The sequence below is a fragment of the Poecilia formosa genome, unplaced genomic scaffold (genome assembly GCF_000485575.1).
Source record: "Poecilia formosa unplaced genomic scaffold, Poecilia_formosa-5.1.2 Scaffold131, whole genome shotgun sequence".
NCBI classification, from domain to species: domain Eukaryota; kingdom Metazoa; phylum Chordata; class Actinopteri; order Cyprinodontiformes; family Poeciliidae; genus Poecilia; species Poecilia formosa.
Genome location: NW_006800070.1, coordinates 285,308 through 307,231, shown reverse-complemented (window position 1 = coordinate 307,231; position 21,924 = coordinate 285,308). Strand labels below are relative to the sequence as shown.

At 41.0% G+C, this 21,924-nt stretch overlaps 2 protein-coding genes across 4 annotated transcripts; both read right to left on the bottom strand.

The window, feature by feature from the left end:
- Positions 1 to 2,769: 2,769 nt before the first annotated feature.
- vsnl1b (visinin-like 1b) lies at positions 2,770 to 11,103 on the bottom strand. Its single transcript, XM_007561800.2, has 4 exons — positions 10,594 to 11,103; positions 5,205 to 5,371; positions 4,898 to 5,113; positions 2,770 to 3,161 (listed from the first exon to the last, which is right to left on the bottom strand). Exons 2-4 carry the CDS (start codon positions 5,364 to 5,366, stop codon positions 2,964 to 2,966), a joined length of 576 nt encoding a protein of 191 aa, XP_007561862.1. The 5' UTR covers positions 5,367 to 5,371; positions 10,594 to 11,103; the 3' UTR covers positions 2,770 to 2,963.
- A 3,008-nt stretch (positions 11,104 to 14,111) lies between these two features.
- LOC103144699 (sex comb on midleg-like protein 4) lies at positions 14,112 to 21,903 on the bottom strand. 3 transcript variants are annotated; one of them, XM_016676259.1, is made up of 8 exons: positions 21,720 to 21,903; positions 20,572 to 20,823; positions 19,242 to 19,371; positions 18,274 to 18,498; positions 17,951 to 18,112; positions 17,646 to 17,870; positions 17,410 to 17,558; positions 14,112 to 15,842 (listed from the first exon to the last, which is right to left on the bottom strand). In XM_016676259.1, the coding sequence occupies exons 1-8, from the start codon at positions 21,720 to 21,722 to the stop codon at positions 15,717 to 15,719; spliced, it is 1,272 nt and encodes a 423-aa protein (XP_016531745.1). In that variant the 5' UTR covers positions 21,723 to 21,903; the 3' UTR covers positions 14,112 to 15,716. The 3 variants fall into 3 exon arrangements, with proteins under 3 accessions (XP_016531745.1, XP_016531746.1, XP_016531747.1); XM_016676260.1 differs by having other exon boundaries at positions 18,298 to 18,498; positions 21,720 to 21,901; XM_016676261.1 differs by lacking the exon at positions 21,720 to 21,903 and adding an exon at positions 21,135 to 21,376.
- Positions 21,904 to 21,924: the final 21 nt, after the last annotated feature.

Sequence of the window (21,924 nt, the reverse complement as noted above, 5' to 3'; positions counted from 1 at the left end):
ATCCAGTGCAAACATTTGCTTGTTGAAGTAATTGGTAAATAAAATCAAACTTATAATTCAATCTGTGTCCAGAAAAAATATTTTCTTAGGTCTAATGAGGCCAAAATTGACCTTGCTGGCTTAGATGCCAAACTCTGTGTGTGTTGAAAAATGAACACCAATAATCACATTAAAATATGGTGGCAGCGTCATGTTGTAAGAATGTTTCTGATCAAAATTGAGTTGAAGCTGTTGTTGAAATGAAAAGTGACTCTTCCGAGCTCCAAACGTTTCAGATTTTTATTTGCTATAAATTTTGAATGATCGTTTTTTTTTCCACTTCATATTTATGCACTACTTTGTATTGGTTTGTTGCAAATTAAATTACTTTAGGTTTTATAGTTGTAACGGGACAAAGTGATGACTGGTTCAAGGGTTAGGAATATATTTGTAGAAATAGCCTTCACAACTAGCCTATCTCAACATAGTATTTTCAGACTGATGTGCTCTGACAGAGCTTCACAAACTTACGGAAGGTAAAAGAGATTCTCCTTGTAGTTGGTGGGCTAAAACAATCCACAGTCTTAGTGTTGTTTTTTTTTCTTTATTTTGGATTTTCAATGCAGACCCAGTAACTCCACCTTCCAGCCTGTGTCTTTCCAAAAAGCCTGTCGATGGTTTATTCATTTCAAACACTACAGAACTGAGTTTGGGTGCAACACATGCCACATGTGTAAAAGAATACAGTCAGTTGTTATAATGAGTTTTCATATTTGATAGAAACATTTACTTAACAAAATAAGGGGTGGGGGGAATAAATCTGGACTAAAATGTAGAAATAATGCAGTTACTTAAGATGTGGGGGTTGGCTTCATTTATGTTCCAGACAAAAAAAAAGAAAAAAAAAGAAAGAAAAAAAAACAACAATGAAAAGCTTCTTCTGCAACTTCCACTTGTGCAAGTGGACAACAAGCAGACTCCCAGTCCATGCTTGCATAGCCTAACATGAGAGGAGAGGGGTGGAGGGGAGGAGGTGCAAACTATCGGAAAGAGAAACATTTCGGCAGTAACCAAACGCGACCGTCTCACAGTGTAAGAAACTCCATCAAACGCCTCTTTGAGGTTCCCGCATCTTTAATGATCGCTGCAGACAGGTAAATAAGAAGATGACACCTTTCAATAAAAAGTTTCTCCTTACAAAAGAGTTTTACACAAAGGAATGCAGTGTGTCCAGTAAACATAGATGAGGCTTTTTTTATTATTGTCGTTGTTTTGGCTGCATTGGAAGTGGAGTCACCCTCACAAGCTCCCTAAGCCTTGAGAGCGAGCTCCAAGCAGCAGATCCAAAAGCCAAGAACGTACTCGTTTCGTAGTGCTCTTTGTTTCTGTAAACATGTTGATATGTAAGTTAAAGTTACCCTTTTTTCATTACCATTATTATTATTATTATTATTATTATTATTATTATTATTTCTTCAAGTTTAAATCAAAACAAGCGGCCTGAAAAAAAAAAAAGCCAATTATTGGAGTACTGCACCTGATGATGGCGGGAATTCTGACCTTTCCTGTAAAAGGGCAGCAGTACGACGTGATCAAAAGAAAAGGGAAAAAAAATCATGTCCACACACACAAGTAGATTTCTGCTCAACATACAGTACAAGCCACCGAAGCCAAAACACGGTACAACGTGTCGACGTTAAAGCTCTTCAATCCACAGCTGCAGCCCGAACCAGTGGCGCCCCCCAGATTATTTTTATAGGGGTGGCCAAAAAACTTTTAGGAGGGGGTATAGCTAAAACAAAAAGAAGATATATATATATATATATATATATATATATATATATATATATATATATATATATATAATATTTACTATATGTTATATAGCTACTTATATATTTTATTTTGGTTTATTTATTGGGTTTTACATTTATGTTTTCATTGAAGAAGATGATACTTTATTCCTTTCTATGACATGAATATGGTTCTCTGGGGAGGCCAGGATTTTTTAAGAGGGGGGCCACGACTCCCCTGTCCCCCCTCTTTGGGGCGCCACTGGCCCGAACACCTTTCCAACAAGTCAAGTATCACATACTAATGCTTAATCGAATGGGAGGGAAGGAGGAGTGGGGATGCTCCCACATTACTGGGAGGAGGGCAGGGGGTGAACCAATGACAGAATGCGTCACATACTGTACAGCCCATGCAACAATACTAAATGAATTTCCAATTTTTGTCTTTTTATAGCCACCTAAAGATGCAAAAAAGGTAAGAGATTATATAGGTTTTTTTTTGTTGTTGTTTTTTTTTTCTCGACACGTAATATATGCATGCAAAGAACCTACTCTTCTCGGTTCCACTGAGTGAGAACATCTGGAACAGACGGGAGCCGCTTTCTATTCTCCGAGAGCTCAACAAGTCTGAATAGTAGAGACAGTTACAATTATCATAGGAATTATTGTTTTTGTTACTATCATGTAAAGCATACAGTAGTTGCAGCGGTGAACACTGGGGGTCGGGGGAGAGGGAAGGGGATTTCTAAATACTGTAGAAACAAAACTGAATGCAGTGCTCCACTGATATACAAGCTAGAGGTGAGAATGTACAGGGTCACTGTGCACGAATCACGTTGGCATGTTTAGAAATAGAAATCTGTGATATCTTATAGCTATTTTTCAAAATTATTCTGCATTTTGACATTCTCATGCATACGACCACAAGAAGCGAGTCCATTGAAAAATAGTCCAAGCATTTAGTTTTTTTCTTTTATGTTGTTATGGGTTGTTTTTCTCTTTTTTTTTTTTTTTTTTTTTCTTCCCCCTGTGGAAATGGCAGAGAACCTAATGAGACATTGAAACGTGTGCGGCTGTCCAGAGTGTGTGGATACAGACTGGGTGTGGGGGAGTTAGAGAGAAAGAGGCGCAAGCAGGAAGAGGGTGTGGGAGTGGGGGGGTGGAGGGTTAGGTGGGGTGAGGGATGCAGCTTCACTTCTGCATGTCACACTGCAGCAGGAGAACGATGGAGGGGTCGCTCTTCGCCGCCTCCTTGAACTCCTCCAGCGAGATCTGGTCGTCGTTGTTCTTATCCATTTTGCTGAAGATCTTGTCTACCCTCTGCTCCGGTGTCAGGCCGTCCTCGTTCATCTTCATCATGATCACGGTGCCCACCATTTTGTAGATCGCCTGCGGGTGAGAGGGAGTGCGAAAATTAGCCAAGGAGTGTGCTTTTGTTATCTAATGTGGCGGAGGCCTACGTGCTTAAATAAAACGTGTGCAGAGTTTGTCAAGCGAGGTGATGTAACTGGGACCAGAGGAAAGAGTTTTAAAAAAATGTTTTGTTCCTTAAATCCTGGTCGGGTTAAAAACAGCTCACTGTCGATGAAGATGTCACTCGACTTGAATTTCACGAGTCATTCGCTCATCTCTGTCGTGTTTATTCACTCTTCTGTGAACGATGGACGAAAAGCCTTGAAATAAAATAATCTTTTATCATAGCAGTATAAAATATTAGGAAACACTCATTATTAGCATGACTCCTAAAATTTAAACGTAACATAAGCTTTTGGAAATTATATGCTTGACTTTTAAAAGTTAATCAGAATTTCTAGGACTTTCTAAATTGTAACACATAACTTCCTGCTTTCCTGGGGAATAAAAAGTATGCAACACAGATATTTATAAAGTTTACCCACTGGACAAAAGACTTGATGATTAGCATTGGATGCTAACAATGTGCTAACTCTGTCATAATAGGCAAGCGCAAAAACCGTCCTGTCTTTTCCATGGTGACAGGAGTGAAGCATGAAGTTCCAGGATTGCCAGCAGTTCCTCTACAGGCTGTAGAATGAAGAGTCTGTCCAGCCGCCATTCCCCGACACACAGCTGGAGGAATTTATGTCTTCAATAGTTTTGGAACAAAAATAGTTTGACATGAAAACCCGGTGCAGTAACTTTCAAAGCAATGATGATGTCACGTCTCAGTTTGACGACGTTGCGTTTTGAACAGACTTCACAATGACGACGGGAAGAGATGAAAAGGAAGTAAGAGCAAGATAAATTTTTTTGTTCAAGTTGCATGCTTTGAAATTAACTTGACATTTTTGCCAAAGAGCTACGCTGAACACTTATTTTATGAGTGTTATTTTCCCAACACAGGAATTTGTTTTGGTGTTTCCAACTGACTTAGGAGTGAAGCCTTGACAAAATTTTCTGACCCACCATCACAAAGACAAACATGTAGGGTTAGGTAAGAAGAGACTCCACTTTGCTGTTTTTTCATAACTACCTGGTAAATATAACTTCCAAATTTTGTTATAATTTCTATAAAATCAAAGCTTTTGTCCTTCTTATTTCTTCTTCTTTCCTTTACCTTGTTCCGATACTATCTTTGTATTTATACTTCAATCAAAATGTGTTTTCTAAATCACTGTGTTCTGGTGCTGTTCTGGTTCAGCTGCCCATCTTTCTTCAAACCGCTGGTTCACATGTTTGTATCTGCAAATAATTAATGAAGTTCTGCCTAACGTAAAAAATATAAGTGCCAAGCTGATGACAAAACAGACTTGCAGAAATATAAACAACTGGGTAAAAACAGCAGACTAAATGCTAAATTTAATTTGCGAAAACACATGGTGTGTCTTATACGACTGGAATAAAACACTATATTTATCCCAGCTGGATTTGTCAATACTCTCCAAAATCACCAACACAGATCAGATTCATCTTATAGATTGTGTTCCCTAAAATAGCATCAAGATATCCAATACAGCTGAAGCTTTGCCACAATGAAGCGCTGTGTGTGTGTGTGTGTGTGTGATGTGTGTGTGATGTTGCTGCTCTGCAGGTGTGCAGCAGACGGATGGACAAAACGCAGCCAGTCCCCTGATGGGTAAAGGCTTAACGACTCGATAATCCCTCACCTCGATTATCTCCAGCATCTCCACTCTGGTGATTTTGCCGTCGCCGTCCAGGTCGTACATGTTGAAGGCCCAGTTGAGTTTCTGCTCGAAGCTGCCGCGAGAGGTGATGGACAGGGCGCAGATGAACTCTCGGAAATCAATGGTGCCGTCTCCGTTTTTGTCAAAGGTCCTGAAGGCGTGTTGTGCAAATTTTGACGCGTCGCCGTATGGAAAGAACTGTGCACGTTTGAAAACAGAGGTGTGTCGTGAGTTGACCAGCGTGGATTTTGGTGAGAGAAAGCGAGAGAGCGGTGCAGATCACACAAACCTTGACGTAGAGCTGCTGGAACTCCTCCAGATTCAGCCGGCCGCTGGGGCAGTCTTTCAGGAAGCCTTTGTACCACTGTTTCAGCTCATGTTCATTAAACTCTGTGTTCTTCACCAGATCCTCCATTACCTCAGGAGTCAGCTTGCTGTTTTGCTTTCCCATGATTCCTGTGGTAAAATAACTTGCTGTTAATGTCAGGGTTGAGTGTTGCCTTTGCATTTCTGTTGTTTTTGGAGTGGTACTCCTGCTGCAACAAGGCAGACAAGAACGCCCTGCAGAGGACGGTGAGGGGAACAGGACTCTGAACCTTGACAGACACGCCATCAGATAAACAGCAACAGAACATCAAACACAAAAACACCTGCTGTTAAAATACTGAACTGCAGTTAAAGTCACGCATTATGGCGCTTTGCAAAGCCACACTGGCTGAACTTGAATCACAAACTTCAATGTCTTATATCGACATTTTTATGGACTAACACAAAGTATTGTATCTCTTATGCAGATGCATGTCTCTACCAGATTTGCACATCTAGAGACTGAAAATCGTACGCATTCTTCAATGGAAAATACCTCAAGCTCAGAGCATCTGCAAACATAATTTTTCGATTGTTGCAACAGACTCTCAATTGGATTTGTGTCTCGGATTAGGCTAGACTACTCTCACACTTCCTTTTACCTACACCTGAGACTGGAACCCTTTATTTCGAACACCAGCCTTCAAGGACAAGTGTCCTACAACTTTCAGATCCAAAGTGCTGCTGTATATTTGAGTTACACATGTTGAAGAATATTGGTATGTAAAGGCTGCAGGGCTGTGACAATGACTGGAGTTTAAGATACCTGCTCTAACAGGATTGCCCTGTATCTAGCCACATTCTTCTTCCCATGCTAGCACTGCCTGAGACGGCGTCCTAGGGCGACGCTACGTCCTGGTCTCGTCGGTTCATCGGACAGCTGGGGTTTGGTTGTCTTGCAGTTAGAAAATGTTGACTTCCTCCCCCAGCAAGATTGTTTTTTTCCATTGAATCAGCCTGACTACTCAGGTCTTCTGGTTCCAGTCAGCTCTGCATCTCCAGGACCAGAACCAAACATGGAGAAGCAGCATTCAGTTTTTTATGCTCAACTAATGTGGAACAAACTTCCAGAAAACTTTCAAACAGCTGAAACATGGAGTTCTGTTAAATCAAGGCTAAAATCCCACCTGTTTAGAGCTGCCATTGATTCCTAGTAACTGGAACAATAATCAGCATATTTGATGTGCAGTCGCTTGATGATTTCCATGATTTCTTTTGACAGAATGTAATGTTTATTGCTTGTTTCATAGCTTCTCTGTTATGTTTTTATGGTGTAAAGCACTTTGAACGGTCCTGTTGCTGAAACGTGCCGTACAAATAAACTTCATTGCCTTGACACTGTGCTCTTGGGCAAGGCGTTTCAGAGCGCCTTCTTCCATATGTTTGCTGTGTTCCCTATATGGCTTGTGGAAAGCTTTAAATAGGACATCTTATATCAACACGTTTTCCCACACAAGGCTCAGAGCTGGGAGTTCACTTTGTCTAGCTGGATTTACAGTAAGATTAAATTACACGCAAAAGGATTTTTTGCACTAAGTAAGTGATTTCTTAATCACTTTGTTGCAGTAAATTTGATTTAAGGGTATCGGAGTCAAGTGAATTCAAATGCGCAGCACATTTTTTAGATTTTCTGTCAATCCACTTCAGTTGTGCTCTGCTTTTTCGTCTTTTATTCTAAATAATAGACCAATAAAATAAAATCCATTGCAGTTTGTGAGCAATGTGACACAAGGTGAATGTGGTGGTACTCGTTTACGTATTTATGTCTAATAACATTTCACATTAGTGAGCTCTAAAAGGAAAAAACTCTTGTTCAGCTTTTAATCATACCAACTATAAACTGATTCGATCCTCTTCTTGGACGGAAGCGCGGATAGTTCCATGATGCTCGTGTTCTATTTCTGTGGCCCTTTGCGGGTGCCAGGCTCTGGGCCCCCAGTAAGAAGTGACCTGGATCATCACTGTCAAAGCAGATCCAGTTCACCAAAACGTTCGATAGCTCACTGCTATCAAGTTTCCACTGCAAACACCGTCCCCACGCCGATGACAATCACAACAAAGCTTGCGCGTAAGAGAGAGAGACACAGCTGCAGTGAGTCCACACAGACGTGGGGACGGCGGTGGGGGCACGCAGGAGCGCGCAGCAGGGCTAGCTGTAATCTGGATCAGTGGGGAATATGGCTTATAACTGAGTGGTCTGTGAGTACCACTGTGCCTAAAACCAGCTGCGGACAGTCCGGTGTGCCGTCAGCTTCGGATTAGTTTGTTAACCACATGATGAAGGCACTCAGCAGCAGCTACGACAACTCCAGCTGCCTCTCTGAAGCAACGCGTTCATGAAATATTGACTCATGATGTGGCAAATGACATAAGACGGCCAAGAATAGGCAGATGCATAATTAAACTAATGAGACAGCCGGATATTATTTAATGTGGGGATGCATGGGTCAGAGAAGAGAACGTCCTGCAAATGTATGCATTTGCTTTTTGTCATGTCACAGCTTCAAATCCCAGTGTCTTTCACTGGGATTTTTATACATTAAACCAACATAAAACATTGTTTAAGGGTATGGCTGAGCAATGTTGTCTTAAGGTTTTATCACAATAGTTTGCGCAACCATAGTGAATAAAAGTAACAATAAGAACTATTTATTACATCTTTTATTGGTAAGTGTATGACTGTAACTGTGTGTCACAGCTATTATAGTCCCACAAACACAATTAAAAAACATTTAATTGTGTTTTTTTTTCCCAGTCACATAATGGAGTGTGATTTGTGTCACTAACCTGCACACACAGTCACTGCATTTTCAAATGTATCGGCATTTATTGATGCTTTGATTGAACAGCAGTGGAGAAAATGGTAAAACTATCAATCCTGACAATAAAAACACTTCTGGGGGGCTTTGAACATCATTAATTGGAATTTATTGTGACAACAATAAATCAAAATTCTTATCCTTAGAAGAAATTTATCACGATAAATGATAAACGATCCGATAAAGGCACACTCTTTTTAATGATGCAAGCTTTTAGACGCATCTCTGTGACAGGGACACGGGTTGTCAAGGACTGATCTGAACTCACAACTCAAACAAGCAGAGGATTAACCAGTGAAGCAGCCAAGCGGTCTGGTTACTATGGAGGAGCTGCAGAGGTTTATGATTCAAGTAGGAAAACGTTTTGGCAGTATTTCTGTTTGTTGACCACTCCCGCAAATCTAGCCGTTGTGATAGAGTGGCAAGAAAAAGTGTTTGCAGAAAGAAAGCCATTAGGAATTAGGCATAAGACACAAAGGTGTTGGGACCCAGCCATGAAGGACTGAAACAACATACAAAGAGACTGGGATAAAATCTATTCATCCCAGAATGCAATAATAGTCATTTTACTCATACCATGTTAGTTTATGTTAGCTTGCGTTAGCTTATTCTGTCATATTAAAGTTTTCCTTTCATTTCTTCACGCTAACTTATACAATTGTCCAAAACAAACATGCTAAATGGTGTCGTTAGCTTAATGCTAACGGTAATAACTAAACGCTCTGCTGATATTGATTCTGCTTTTTGCAACACAAACAGAGAAAGCTATTCTGTAATCAGTCATGGCAGAACGCTACTACTATTAATGGTGCTTATAAATTCTGTAGGACTTAAAGAGATTCCCAAAATGGCAGTTTCTTCAGTTTTAAGGTGCCATCTTGTGTGAGATGGAAGTCTAAATCATATGTGTCATGGCTGTAGCTGGTCATTTAAGAGTCAATTTTCCAAAAGGTTATTAATATCTAATTCAGCCAATTATTAAGCAAAACTTTGTTTTCTCAAAATACAATTTTTATCTTAACTTCTGCTGTCAAGATACTGTTGTTCAAACTTTTCCCTGACCACAGACCAATTGCTGTTAGTTTAATTTTAAGCTAATCTTTATTAGTTAAAGATTAAACTAATCATTATTGGTTTAAAGCTCATTTTGCTTCTTCCCAAAGTCTTCAGTACAGCCTTTGGTCTTTAAAGGTCTGAGTATTCATAATGAACTATGATATTACCATATGTCTATTATATGGTTCTAAAAAAAACTGCAAATGCATGCCACACTTCTCAGATTTTTACTTGTAAATATCTTGGAACCATACTTCCATCTCCTGCCACTTTGTCGGCTATTTCTTCCCTCACTTTATGTTTGATGGAGACATTAAACTAAGACACTAAAGTTGGGGGAGTATGGCTTAATGTTGGCCCACATCTCTGCAGCAGCAGCATTCTGGACAGCTCCACCACACTCTGCACTGCGTTGACTCGGGCTTTCCACAACAAGCAGCAGCAGCAGCACTAATGTGCGCCGCAGCCAAAAAAAAAAAAAAAAAAATCAGTGCAAAGCCCCGCGTTTTGACGCTCAGCCTCCTCTGCGCCTCACAGAGCCAGTCCCAACCCGCATTATTGGCCACTTGCAGCTGCGCGGATCTGCTGTTTGAACCGCATGCCGGGCTGCCGTGAATGACCTTGAGGACAAACAGTTTGCATCAGGAGGACGGGAACAATTTGGACAAGGAGGTCGGCGTACTGCGGCGTTTTTGTTCCCTCTTTACATCATCAGAATATAAAAACAAAGCAAAACAAACAAACAAACAAAAAAAAACATCATGACTGATCACGCCTCTGCTGGGAACGGCGTGTTTCCTGCCAGACTGGGTGCCAGGAGATGCCGTATTCCCCCTTTGGCGCTTTGGGCAATAACAAATGAGTTAATGGTATTAGAGCCGTGCGCCTCCTGTGTGAGCGGAGAGGAGGGAGGTGGAGGAGGGGGAGACGCTGCTGCATTCCGATGGAAACGACGCAGTGAGAGCGTTTTCCCACCAGATCCCCTCCATCACATGTTTTCAGCTCATCCCAGCGACAGACATGAAAAATGCCACAACCTGACACACCTTTTTTTTCCCGTAATAATCTAATAAATATTTGACGCATGCAAACAAAACTCCCTCGCAGCCTCCGCAGAGCCACGTTGGAGGCGTTTAAAGGCCAATTAGCTTATCTTCAACCGCCCGACATTTTATTGTTTCGCGCAGTAAATCGCCTCCGTCTTGTTTTTGTTCGACTAGCCGACTGCAGGCGGAGCGCAGAGGCTTTATTTTTTATGGATGCGCAGGTGCCTCAGAGCCAGCCTTCTCCTCCATCCCCATTCATCCCCATGTAACATCATGCGCTCACACAGAAACGGCACGCACACGCACACACACACACACCCTGACGGCTGTATGTAAGAAGAATAAAAAACCCCAGCACGACATGCACGCATGCAGACAACCGCGCTCTTACCTGATTAAAGCCTATATCTGCTGGTTATCTGTCGGAATTGAGCAGCTCGTCTCCACTGCAAAGTCCAGAAAACCCTCCTCTCTTCCTCCGATGGAAACGTTCACCTAAAAAACGGATTATTCTCAACAACGATCGCCTATAAAAAAAAATTAAAAAAAGAAAAAGAAAAAAATCCCGAGCGCGCACACACACACACACACAAACACACACGCATACACTCTCTCTCACTCGCACACGGCACGGAGAGAGTCGTGGTTTTTGCGGGATTTTCCCCGACGCTGTTCTTCCAGATGAGGCGCAGCAGGGTCCGATTCCACGCCAAGTCTTCGCCTGTCTGTGTGCGGACTAGAGGAGCGCGGCGTCACCCGTGCGCATCACAGCCTGGTGGAATGAGGAGTTCGCCTGTGCGCTGCCGCTCCGTGTGGCTCCAGCTGGTTGCTGTCGCGTTACAGCCGCAGCCTTTGCCCCGCTGTGGATGGAGGGGGAATCATTAAGCAGGTTGTGGTAGAGAGAGGGCCAGGTGAGAGCTGCTGCTGCTGCTGCTGCTGCAAAGACTGCTCGTTAATAAAGCTTATGCGAAATCAATTTAGACTTGCTTTGGTTCATTTGTCCGTGAAGTTAATGTTTTATTTTGGTTGCAACTCAACGGGGAGTTTGGAGCAGAGAAGAATTGTTTAGAAAAAGAAGGGAGATACAGATTACGGGTAGATGGGAATTAAAAAAAAATAGGAACAACAATGAAAAGCATAAGTATAAATTTATTTATAGATGAAGGAAATTCAGAAACAAAACAATATTGGATACTCTTTGAGGATTCAGAGGGTTTGGCGATATGGACCGGAGGTTTTATCACGACATTTTGTGAGAACGATAAACGTGACGATAAGAACTATTTATACTTTTCACATAAAGAATGATTTGTGTCACTAAATGGCTCACAGCAACTGCATTTAATCATATTTTTTAAATGAATGGACATGTAATGATACTCTTACTGGAAGAAAAATATTTAAACTCTCAGTCTCCACAATATGGACAGTTTTGTGGGGTTTTAAACATTAACTGGAATTTATTATGACTAATAAATCAGTTTTTATTATTTTAAGAAATTTATCATAATAAATGACTGATGCGATACGTTCCCACCCATAATTCATATCTTAAAAATATCTAAATTGTTTTCTATGTAACATTGATTTAATATACTATGCATTTTGACATAAGGGTATATTGAAGAATTACATACAGGGGTGGGATTTTTTTTTTTTTAAATTCTCCTTTTTGAACAGCTTAATTAATTCTTATGTTGCAAAAAAAATTCTAAGTAGGCTTCATATGTTTATGGATTCTTGTTTTTGTTTTTTTTGTAAAGATGGCAAAAATAATTGGTTTTACTTTTTTTGCATTTACAGTAGAAAAACATATTTCAATGGGATTTTATGTAACAGGCCAACACAAAGACACTCAACTGCAACATTTCTGGGTTCGTTTCTCTTCTAGAGTCTCAAATCTGAATAATGGGCAAGTCTTCTTAAAAATTGTCAATTGGATGTAGGTGTGGACTTTGACTAGATCATATCGCATAACGCTAATCATCCCATTCCAGCTCTGACTGTATGTTTAGGGTGATTATGCCACACGCAGGTGAACCTTGACCCCAGTTTTCATCCATCAGCCTCTAATCATTTTTATTGCCCTGTGTTTAGCTCCATCCATCTTCCCATCAGTTCTGACCAGCTCCCCTGTTCCACCACCATTTATGACCATGAGAATGGTTTAGGGTGCGATAGGGCAATAGTTTTCAACACACAAAGTGTTGTCCATGTCAGAAAAACAGCTTAATGGATGAGTAACTTCTTCAACTTGTCTGCTGTCTCTCCTACGTGGCTCATGACAAACTGCAAACTGAACTTCTGATGTATTTCTTTCAACAATGACTTTATTCTTGCCATTTTTCCATACAGGTCAGATCTGTGGAGCGCACAGCTGATAGTTTTTCTGTTAACGTCTTCCCCAGTGTAATGAAAGAAACCTGAAGCTCTTTTAAATAAATTTGCTCATGATTATGGAAATTCTAGCTCTCCTGAACTATGATATTAAATCCATTTATTTAAAAATAATCTGAAGTATTAATAAGGTTTGAGTTTTCACATGCAAAATTAGATTCACTGTCAGACATTTTAACCCTACATGCCTCAAAAATCCATCTCTTTGTTCATCTTCTACCTTAGAAGATCAGTTTTTTTTTTTCTTTCAGAAATGGTGAAAATAAAATCTCTCCAAGACGTCAAAGTTCACAGATCTCATTTCCACATGTGGATGGGGTGAAACGGTGTCAGTGGTGCTCTGGCTTTCTGCAGACATCACTCCTCACTGTTCCATACGTTCTCAAAGAAGTGAGTGTAAATGGAAATCCAGACTTTCATGCAGGTTGGACGTCCGTACCGCATGTTGTCGGTGAACATATCTGCAGTTTATGTCATGAAGAAGACTTGACCGTGTGTCTGAAACTTCACTTTGACAAAATTCATGCTGCAGTTTCCAAAACTAAATTCTGCTCACTTAATTCGCCAATGTATAAAAATGGAACCAGGAAACGCCTTACTATTAGATTTTACTCTCCTCAGCTCCTTTAGTAAACTGTCTGCCTGTGATGTTACTACATGACTGGACAGAGTGGTGCAGCTTTGCTGCGGTCTTTTTTTAAATATGTTACTCTGCTGTAGGTATGGCTGACAGGTGAACCTGTTCTTGATTAATCGGGACCCTTGAGAACCCCACGAGGAACCACAGACAGTCCCTGGACGACGTTTAGAGTGCCAGAAAAATAGGTCACCTTCGTTAATCCCCGAGTGTGTCTGAAGAGCAGATGAGGCTAAAACGCCTCTCAGACCCAAACACAAACCTGACGCCACGCAGTGGGGCTGGAACGATTAATTGTGATTAATCGTTTATTGAAATAATTGTCAATTAATTTAGTAATCGTTTAGTAATGGTTAGCTGGAGAATGCAGACTCAAAACATTCATTTGCTGAAAGAATGTCACACTTAGAGCAGCAATTAAGGCAAAGCTGTACATACAATATGTGCATTTTGTATTTAAGGTGAAAATAAAATCTTTGTTCTGTGTGGCACTCCTAAAGTTTACATAGTTTTAGCTTCACCTGGTGCAAATTCTGTAAAAACCTCTTTTGCTATCTGATTATTATTAATGCAATTGATTGACTAATGATCGAGCCTTCACTGAAGGAATGCTCTGCTGCTGCATTGCAGGCAATAAAATGTTTATTCTCTCATTTAAAAAATAAATTGAACTATTTGCATATTTTATGTATTTCTAATGTTGTATAAAATAAGCTTAAGTGGTTAACTAAAAAATTAGCAAAATGAGTCAATTTTTAAAAACCGATTAATAGTAAAAAAAACAAAAATAAAACTAAAATAATCGCTAGCTGTAGCATCCAAAAAATGAAATTCTCCCTTCAGAACGATGAAAAGAAGTGACTTCACACAAGCGCTTTTGGACTCTTGGTTGAGTTTTAATGCTCACATACAGTACAGCACAGTCAGAAGATCCTGTGGAGATCTCACAAACACAAAAGCAAACAGTTAAATACGTAGATAAAGTGTAGCACCAGCAGAGCCTCGGCGGACTCTCCTAAAAACTCTTCCTCGCTGTGGTTTTCAAAATAAAACGCCTCCGTCTGATCTCACTGGACACGGCTCGCCTGCAGTGTCTCACAGCAGCGTTCACTTACAAAGGTCAGTCATTTAGAAAAGGACGCATACCGTACCACCAAAAGTGGCATACAAAAAGCAATACTAAATAATAAATGCATTTACATAACCGCCAGGGGTTTTGGGTGTTTTGGCAACTTTCTATATCGACACTAACGTTTAAATGATAAAAAAATAGAAAAACAAAAAACGTAATCTGAGAGTATATGAAGCGGAGATGACCGGCACGTGACAATCTGGCATTCTAAGACATAAATATATCACACCGACGGTGCCGTCATCTTCTTTATATTCTGCGTTATTTTGCTTTGCTATACTGTTTAAATATTCAAGTTATACAAAAACAAAGAGTGACAAATCCATTACTTCTTGTAATACGGTAATGTGAAAAAATAGTATCAAAGTGATTTTCTAAAGCTGTGAATCGAATGTTGTACTAAATGCACCATTGTTCAGTACTGGTACAGATATGCGTTGAGCCGGCTAATTAGGCAAGATGATGATTTATGATTGTTGTGGGAAAAAAACATATTTTTTTTACTTATTAGGCTACATGTGTGAAGGATGTTTTTCAGAATCAAGATTGTACAGTTCTGGTCAGAAGTTTGCATCCACCTGTTCTGGGCATGAACATGAAATCAGAATGATATTATCATAATTTTGAGCATTTAATTATTTTTTTTCTATTTGCTTCCATGATATAAAAAAAATGGAACAAAATTAAACAGGAATTAGGCCCACAACTTTGGATTTGTTGTGGATTTTCTCTAATAAGATTCAAATATTTACATACATACACCCTCACTAGTCTCTAGTTAAATATATCATAACAGAGATCTTCTATTATCCACGATGAGGATGAGTGACTTCTGGCTGGAACTGTACGTCGAGATCTGTGAACGGAGATCAGGTAGAGAGAGAACGAGAGGCGAATTTGTGACATCATGAAATTATTGGCAAACTGGTTCAAAAAGAGTCTTCTGGTCTGTGAGCCTCTGGGAATCTCATCGGTTGTCTACAAATTGTCGGATCAGATTCTTTGGCTGTCCGTCTGCTTCCATTTGCTCTGTTGGTTAAATAAAACTCAAGTCAAATTGTTCCCCTTAACAGCAGACGTTTCTGATTTTTAGCCTCTCGAACATAAATGATTTGCTTTTCTGTAGGTTCTCATCCACTGAAATACCCTTTCACAATCCAGTTAGGAAGCATTTAATGCTAAAACGAAGGTAAAACTTCTGCTAAAATGTTTCTAAAAGGCTGAAAATGTATAGGAAGGATTCTAAATCAAACGGAGACTTTTTCTTTCTCATTGGATCACAGACCGGCCGGCTAGAGAACCGAACCCCTCTAGAATGTTCTACCGGACACCGGGTTTGGCACAGTTTTCAGAACTTGGTCTGCTTTAGTTTGTCGATGTGGTAGCACAGCTTCAAGGCCGGCCCGAGCTTCAGTCCGAGGTACTTCATGATCATGTCGCTCTTCAGGAGCAGCAAGGCGTTTCCGTCAATCTCCTGGAAGAAGAAGAAGAAGAAGAAGAAGAAGAAGAAGTTTATGTGGAAATCAGCGAGGTTTTCCTTCTGTAATTAATGATGGACACTTAATTACAGTGTCCATCATTGTATCAAGTTATGAATCAACTATTAAGTTGATTCATAACTTAATAGTTATGAATCAACCGTCCAATCAGGCATAAATGTTTCAAAATTAACTGATTAACTGAGTAAACTGATTTCTTTAATCAGATAAATATTATTGCAACTTTACTAAAAACGAATTTGGAAAAACAAAATATATCACAGTCGGATGCATGATATATCGGCACTAACATCGGTATCGGCCAATATTCATCTTTTTCTTTTACATTTTGGTAAAAGAAAATGTTTCATTTGTCGGTCGGACAAATAAAACTGGGCCTATTTTAACAAGCAATATTGATTTCTGTGTTCTTGCCATTTGTTTCGGGAGGTGCAGGAGAGAAGGGTGGTCATGTGGTTTTTGTTTTGTCATGTGACAGTGATGCAGCAAAGGATTGTGGGGAGTTTGGTCAGCGTCTGATTGGTTGTAAATCTCTCTAAAACAACACGACATGCACGCATGCAGCAGCAGTAATCTTGCTATAAAAGTTGGGTTTCATCTTTACTGCAGGTGCTTAAAGGTAAATCAAAACAAAGTGTGTTGGATCTCTAAAGACTAAATGGTGAACCAAACTTTTTTGCCACCGAACCCTAAAATACGGCAGTCAGGCCTGGATCTTTTGATTCTGACCTGTGTCCTTCTTGGTCCTGTGTTTTATTTCTCAGATTGGTCTTTGAGTCAGCAGAAAACAGCTCTCCAGAGCTACCCACTGTGATGTCATCAGGTGTTATGTATACAAATAATATCTGCTTATAAATTAGTTATGGATCATTTCAAAAGTTTAGCGATATTCCAGCTAGCAGAATGAGATCGCTAGCTTTGTGAAAAACTTTGTCGTGTGTTGAAAGTCAATTAAATGGCGGTGTTATGTGAGATCGACTTTTCTGGGCTTTTCATTCTGTCATACCGTCATTCCCTCATTGAAAACATACCTGGAGTTTTGCCTTGATTCTGTCATGCATGTTTGAGAAATCCTTGAATCTCCCATGGCAACCATTTTGAGGTGCTTAAGTTGTGTACTTTGCAGGTTGTAAACAGCATAATAGAGGAGCAGTGTTTTGATGACTTCCTGAAGGCGGAGGAGTGTTGGAGAGAGTAGCAGTTTCTTAAAGGGACAGAGGCCCAATTTCAAGGCGTGAAATTTAGAAGTCAAACCTCTTTAAAGTTATATTTTAAGTACAGAACATATTTATATCAACTGAAGGTGACAGTTACTTGTTATTTGTGCTATAAAATGGTACTATGTGTCTGGAAAATACATAAATGCATTCTTTTAACATTATGACATATGGGTCTTAAACATTATTCGACAGTCTCAGAAACCTCATCTGTGGGATGAAACCATCATTTCAGCTCAATCTAAAAACACGATGAAGGTCTTCGTCAAAGTTCTTGTCGGAGCTGTGACAGTCACACACATCGCTGCACACACATCCGACTCACATGCTTCCTGAAGATGTCTGCATGGGGGCCCAGAGCCTGGGGATCTGCATCTCTGATGAACCAAACAACATCCTCCACAGACCACGTGGTCGGGTCCTTATTGGCCGGAGCTTTGGATTCCTGGGATTCTGGAGACACGTTGTATCCTCCTGAGAGAACAGAGTGAGGAGTTTTTACTCCTGTCGGCGGAACAAAGGTCGACTCCAGGACAGGTCGGCGTTGGGGCCATCTCTCACCCGTCCTGTTGCCGTCCGGGAACATGTTGGGGCTGGAGGCTGGCTGCCTGCACATGCTCATGGAGCCCGAGCCGCCGGAGAACTGCTGAGAAGAGCGAAACCCGTAGGAGGACTTGGAGGAGTAGGAGGAGCTTATGGAGCCGAAGGCGGAATCACTGTGGTCAACGGAGTAGCGCTTGGCTTCTGACTGGTCTCCATGGTAATCGTCGGCCACAGACGTTTCAGCTAGAGCCAAGACAGAGCCACGTCAAGACAGAATCAGAGCAAGTTTTGGTGTATCTGACTCTTGGAGGCTAAAGCGATACCGTCTGAGTGATAGGATCCACCGCTGCGCTGGCTAATGGGCTGATCGCTGAAGAGGTTTTCACAGTGCAGGCTACGACAGAGCTTCTTGAGGAAACGAAGCACATAGTCGATGCTGTTCACCACAGGGAGGCTCAAAAGATGCTGCTTCCCATCAAATGTGGCTGGAAGCGCAAAACGACACCAGTTTACACTTTATTTCTCACAAATCGGATTATTAAACCTCTACCGAGGGGGTGGGGGGGGTTTCTCTCCTCTCAACCCAATCTCAATTTAAGTGCAAAAAAAATAAATAAAAGTTAAGTAAACAAGCAGAGAACAACACCTGGTCGAGGTCTTGGTACAGCACCTGATATTTTTTCTCCTCCATAGCCTTGCGTGAGGAGAGTGAACACGGTTTTTTGCTGGAAGGCGCTGTCGATGCAGCCCTGGACGGCCTGCTGCAGCACGACGGACGGCCGGTCGGGTCCGAAGTGATCTGGAAGCTGCTGGATCTTCTTCCTGTCCAGGTTGGGGCCCGTGTTGGCCTGCTTGTTGATGTAGATGCAAACTGAAGCAGAGGAGAGATGGCACCTTGGATTGGGTTTTTCGGACAAGTTTGGATGTTTTTTATTTTTATTTTTTAAATCTCTTGAGGTCGGGTATGTACAGAACCCTGGAAAAGGCATTAGGGATGCAAGTTATCAATTCATGAATTGATCTAAAGTTGACTAACAAATGACTGAGAAATGGCCATTTCTTAAAAACCAAAGTTTTCTCTCATATAAAGAGAATTGACTGTTTTTCCATAGATTTAAAAAATATGTATATCATGAAACTTAAAGAGCTTGTCGAGTGTTTATATTTCAGAACAGAACCGCATAAAGTTCATTTTCCATCCCACACTGGACTGTTTTCTCTTTGCCATTTCTGGTATGGCCCTGCCATCTTTGTTTCTGTGTCAACTGGCTGTGGTTAAGGATGGCCAGCGGCACCCTCTTCTGGATGGCAACCAAACTACAACACTAGAAGAAGACATAAGTGGACTTTCTTAGATAATCGGTTGGAACTAATTTTAATCCAATAAACTAGTATTAATCGATGATTAATCGTAAGTCGGTAACTTGTTTGCATCCTTAAAAAACACTTTTTACTTATTTCATTATAGATATTTCCAGATTTTATCTGGTCAGCCAGATAAAATCCAACTAAAAACGTTAAGGTTTGTGGTTATAAGGTTTTAAAAAAGGAAAAACTTCAACTTGTCTGTAAACTTCTGTAAGGCGCTTTCTTTTTTTTTTCTTTTTTTTTTACCTGTTAGCACCTGGGCTGTGGCCGAATGGGGGATGGTGGCAGCGTCCTGAGGGATGGAGCTCATATCAGGCTCGGGCGTGCTGCTGGGTGGAGAAATAGCCAGAGGGGTCATCACCATCCGCGGTTTGAGCTGCAGAAGAAAAAGTTTCAGAATGCATTTTAATCACGCAGCAGGAGGCTAATTATCAGAGAGCTTTTTTAAGACTTGTTCCTCTAAAGTTGGAACAATAACGTGTCTGCAGCAAAAAAAGAAAAAAATCTCCCAGATGCTACATTTTACGCAGTGGTCCCACCAACAAGGTATATAACTTTAACAGACCACTGTTAAAGATGAAATTGTGGATCTCAACAAGGCTACTCATGATTAGGTGGAATAAACAAAACAAAATACATTTTACAACTTGTTTTTGTTAGATGCTTTTTGTTTCCCACTTTCTAGTTTTACGCAGTTCTGTCGAATTTCTACCGAACAGAGACACATTTTCATAAATCAGGGATTTACTTCCACTTTAGCGCAGAGTTGGAAAAGATAAATAGTTGAATCTGAAGCTTAACAAACAGATTTATTTGAGCTTCTGTCAATCTGAGGTTGAAAATTTAACCCTGTCTGTTAAACTGACTGGATTGCCATTAATAAAATGTGTATTATTAGTTTTTATTTTCTTGAGTGATTTATTGATTCACTTTTATTTAAAAAAACAAAACAAACCCTAACCTTTAAAATCCAACGTTGAACATTTTTTAAATAAATCTTGTATTTAAGTAATTAAGCCAACAATAAGCTATGCTTCTTCTCACTCCTGAATATTTTCTCTGTTTGTTATATAATTATTGTATCTCCTTAAGTTTTACTTGATATTATGAAATTTATGTTATCTTGTAACTAGCTGGAAGCTGTCCGTCATTCACATATTCAAAATAAATGCCAAGTTTCTGCTGTTAAATTTGTTATTTTTGTACTATGATCCCTCAGTTTTTGTTTAAGGACTGTGGGTTTCTGGATGTAGGAAGTGTCATATGACTGGAGTGTTTGGTTTATTTGTCATATGTTAAAAAAATAAAAAATATCCCGAATCAATTAACGGGAAGAACAGTTAAGATCTTTCAGTATTTGACCGGCTGATACCCCAATCAGAGCTCATCAAAACAACAATTTGCCAATGTTAATATCTGCGTTTTTTCTTTTAATTCATGGTTGAAAATAAACAAAAAAAGAAAACATAACAGCCAAATCAGAAATGCGCCCCAGCCTGTGTTTCCAGCTCCCTGTGCTCACATCCATTTTTAATCGCCCGCCCAGCACAGTCCCATCCATCCCCATCTGGCTGACCTTGAAGCCCGGCTTTCTCCCCCTCTTCTTCGGCACTTTGAGCGGCGGCAGCGACTCGGGGTACCGGTTGGGGAAATCCATCTTGGCCACGCTGCGGAGGGGGGGCCTGCCCCTCTTCCTGCCCGGTATCTTCCCTGGCTGGCTGGGGATGAAGGAGGGAGCCACTGCGGCCGACTGCATGTCACCGTTGCTGCTGCTGCTGCTGCTGCTGTCTGACTTCTGTGCCGCTGCAGCAAGTACACTCATCTGGAGCTGCAGACAGAAATGAAGAAGAAGGGGGGGGAAAAAAGCCTTTCAGACCTGCACTTTGCTTGCACATTGATCCTGGATACTACAAGTCGCAGCATTAGCATCCATTAGATGCGGGCTGGGTTGGAAAAGGAAGCGTGGATTGCAGCAACATCTGACCAGTAAAAACACTCTCAGGAGAAGCACTTAGCTCTGCCGTAATTAAACAACACAAAGAGAAGCCATGTAAGTGAACACCACCTCCATCCTGCACTGATAACACATAAATAAACCTGATAGGGGAAGGGGAGGCGAAGAGGGGGAGTCACTATTACCTGCTGTCCTCTATTGTGAAAGCCCAGCAGCAGAGAGCGATGGTTTTATATCCAACAGGCCTAAAGGTGACAAACAGCTAAATCCCTCACAATGCAGGAAAAGCCATCTAGGTTGTGTTTTTTTTTTTTTCTTTCTGCATGCGGCTTTCTCCTCGTCTCCCTTTTTGGTGAACACACTGCTGCTGCTGCTGCTGCTGCTGCTGCTGCTAGGCACACAGGCTGCAGACATCTCATTAGACTAATGCATTCAGCACTGGCAGAGAGAGAGAGGGAGGGAGAGAGCAAGAGGAAGGGGAGGGTGGGAATTGACTTCACCATGGCTACCCAGCTATGAATTACCATTAAGATGACAGCGTCTACCCTGGTGTTAAAAGAAGACCAAACAGAGGGAAGGGAAAATTTTTCAACAAAAAACGAAATAAACAGATAAGGACTGTGGTTCATCTTTTCCCCCCTGCAGCAGCACATACAACCAGAAACAATAAGCCGGTTGCTCTCATGCTCAAAACATCTTAATGTGAGGAGATCTGCGTGAAAGACGAGGCATGTAAACAAACAAGGAATCGATCCGTCGGCTGCACTCACCATCCGAAGCAGATGTGGAGATGTGGAGTATCCCCGCGCTCCGGGCTGCTGCTGCTGCTGCTGCTGGCTCTCCTCCCTGCCTCCAATAGCAGAGCGCCTATATGAAAGCAAGGCGGATTCCACTGTAATACTGTACGTGTGTGTGTGTGTGTGTACAGCAGACACTGACAGACAGTGAGCGAGTGACAATATGTGTGTGTGTGTG

Excerpts from the sequence above, each read along its gene's own strand:
- vsnl1b (XM_007561800.2), bottom strand. The coding sequence starts at position 5,366 with ATGGGAAAGCAAAACAGCAAGCTGACTCCTGAGGTAATGGAGGATCTG. Across the intron at positions 5,114-5,204 it reads TCCAGCAGCTCTACGTCAAG|TTCTTTCCATACGGCGACGC; the intron begins GTTTGTGTGATC and ends AAACGTGCACAG. Across the intron at positions 3,162-4,897 it reads AGATGCTGGAGATAATCGAG|GCGATCTACAAAATGGTGGG; the intron begins GTGAGGGATTAT and ends TCTCACCCGCAG.
- LOC103144699 (XM_016676259.1), bottom strand. Across the intron at positions 18,113-18,273 it reads TGTACCAAGACCTCGACCAG|CCACATTTGATGGGAAGCAG; the intron begins GTGTTGTTCTCT and ends TTGCGCTTCCAG. Across the intron at positions 17,559-17,645 it reads CCCGGACGGCAACAGGACGG|GAGGATACAACGTGTCTCCA; the intron begins GTGAGAGATGGC and ends CTGTTCTCTCAG.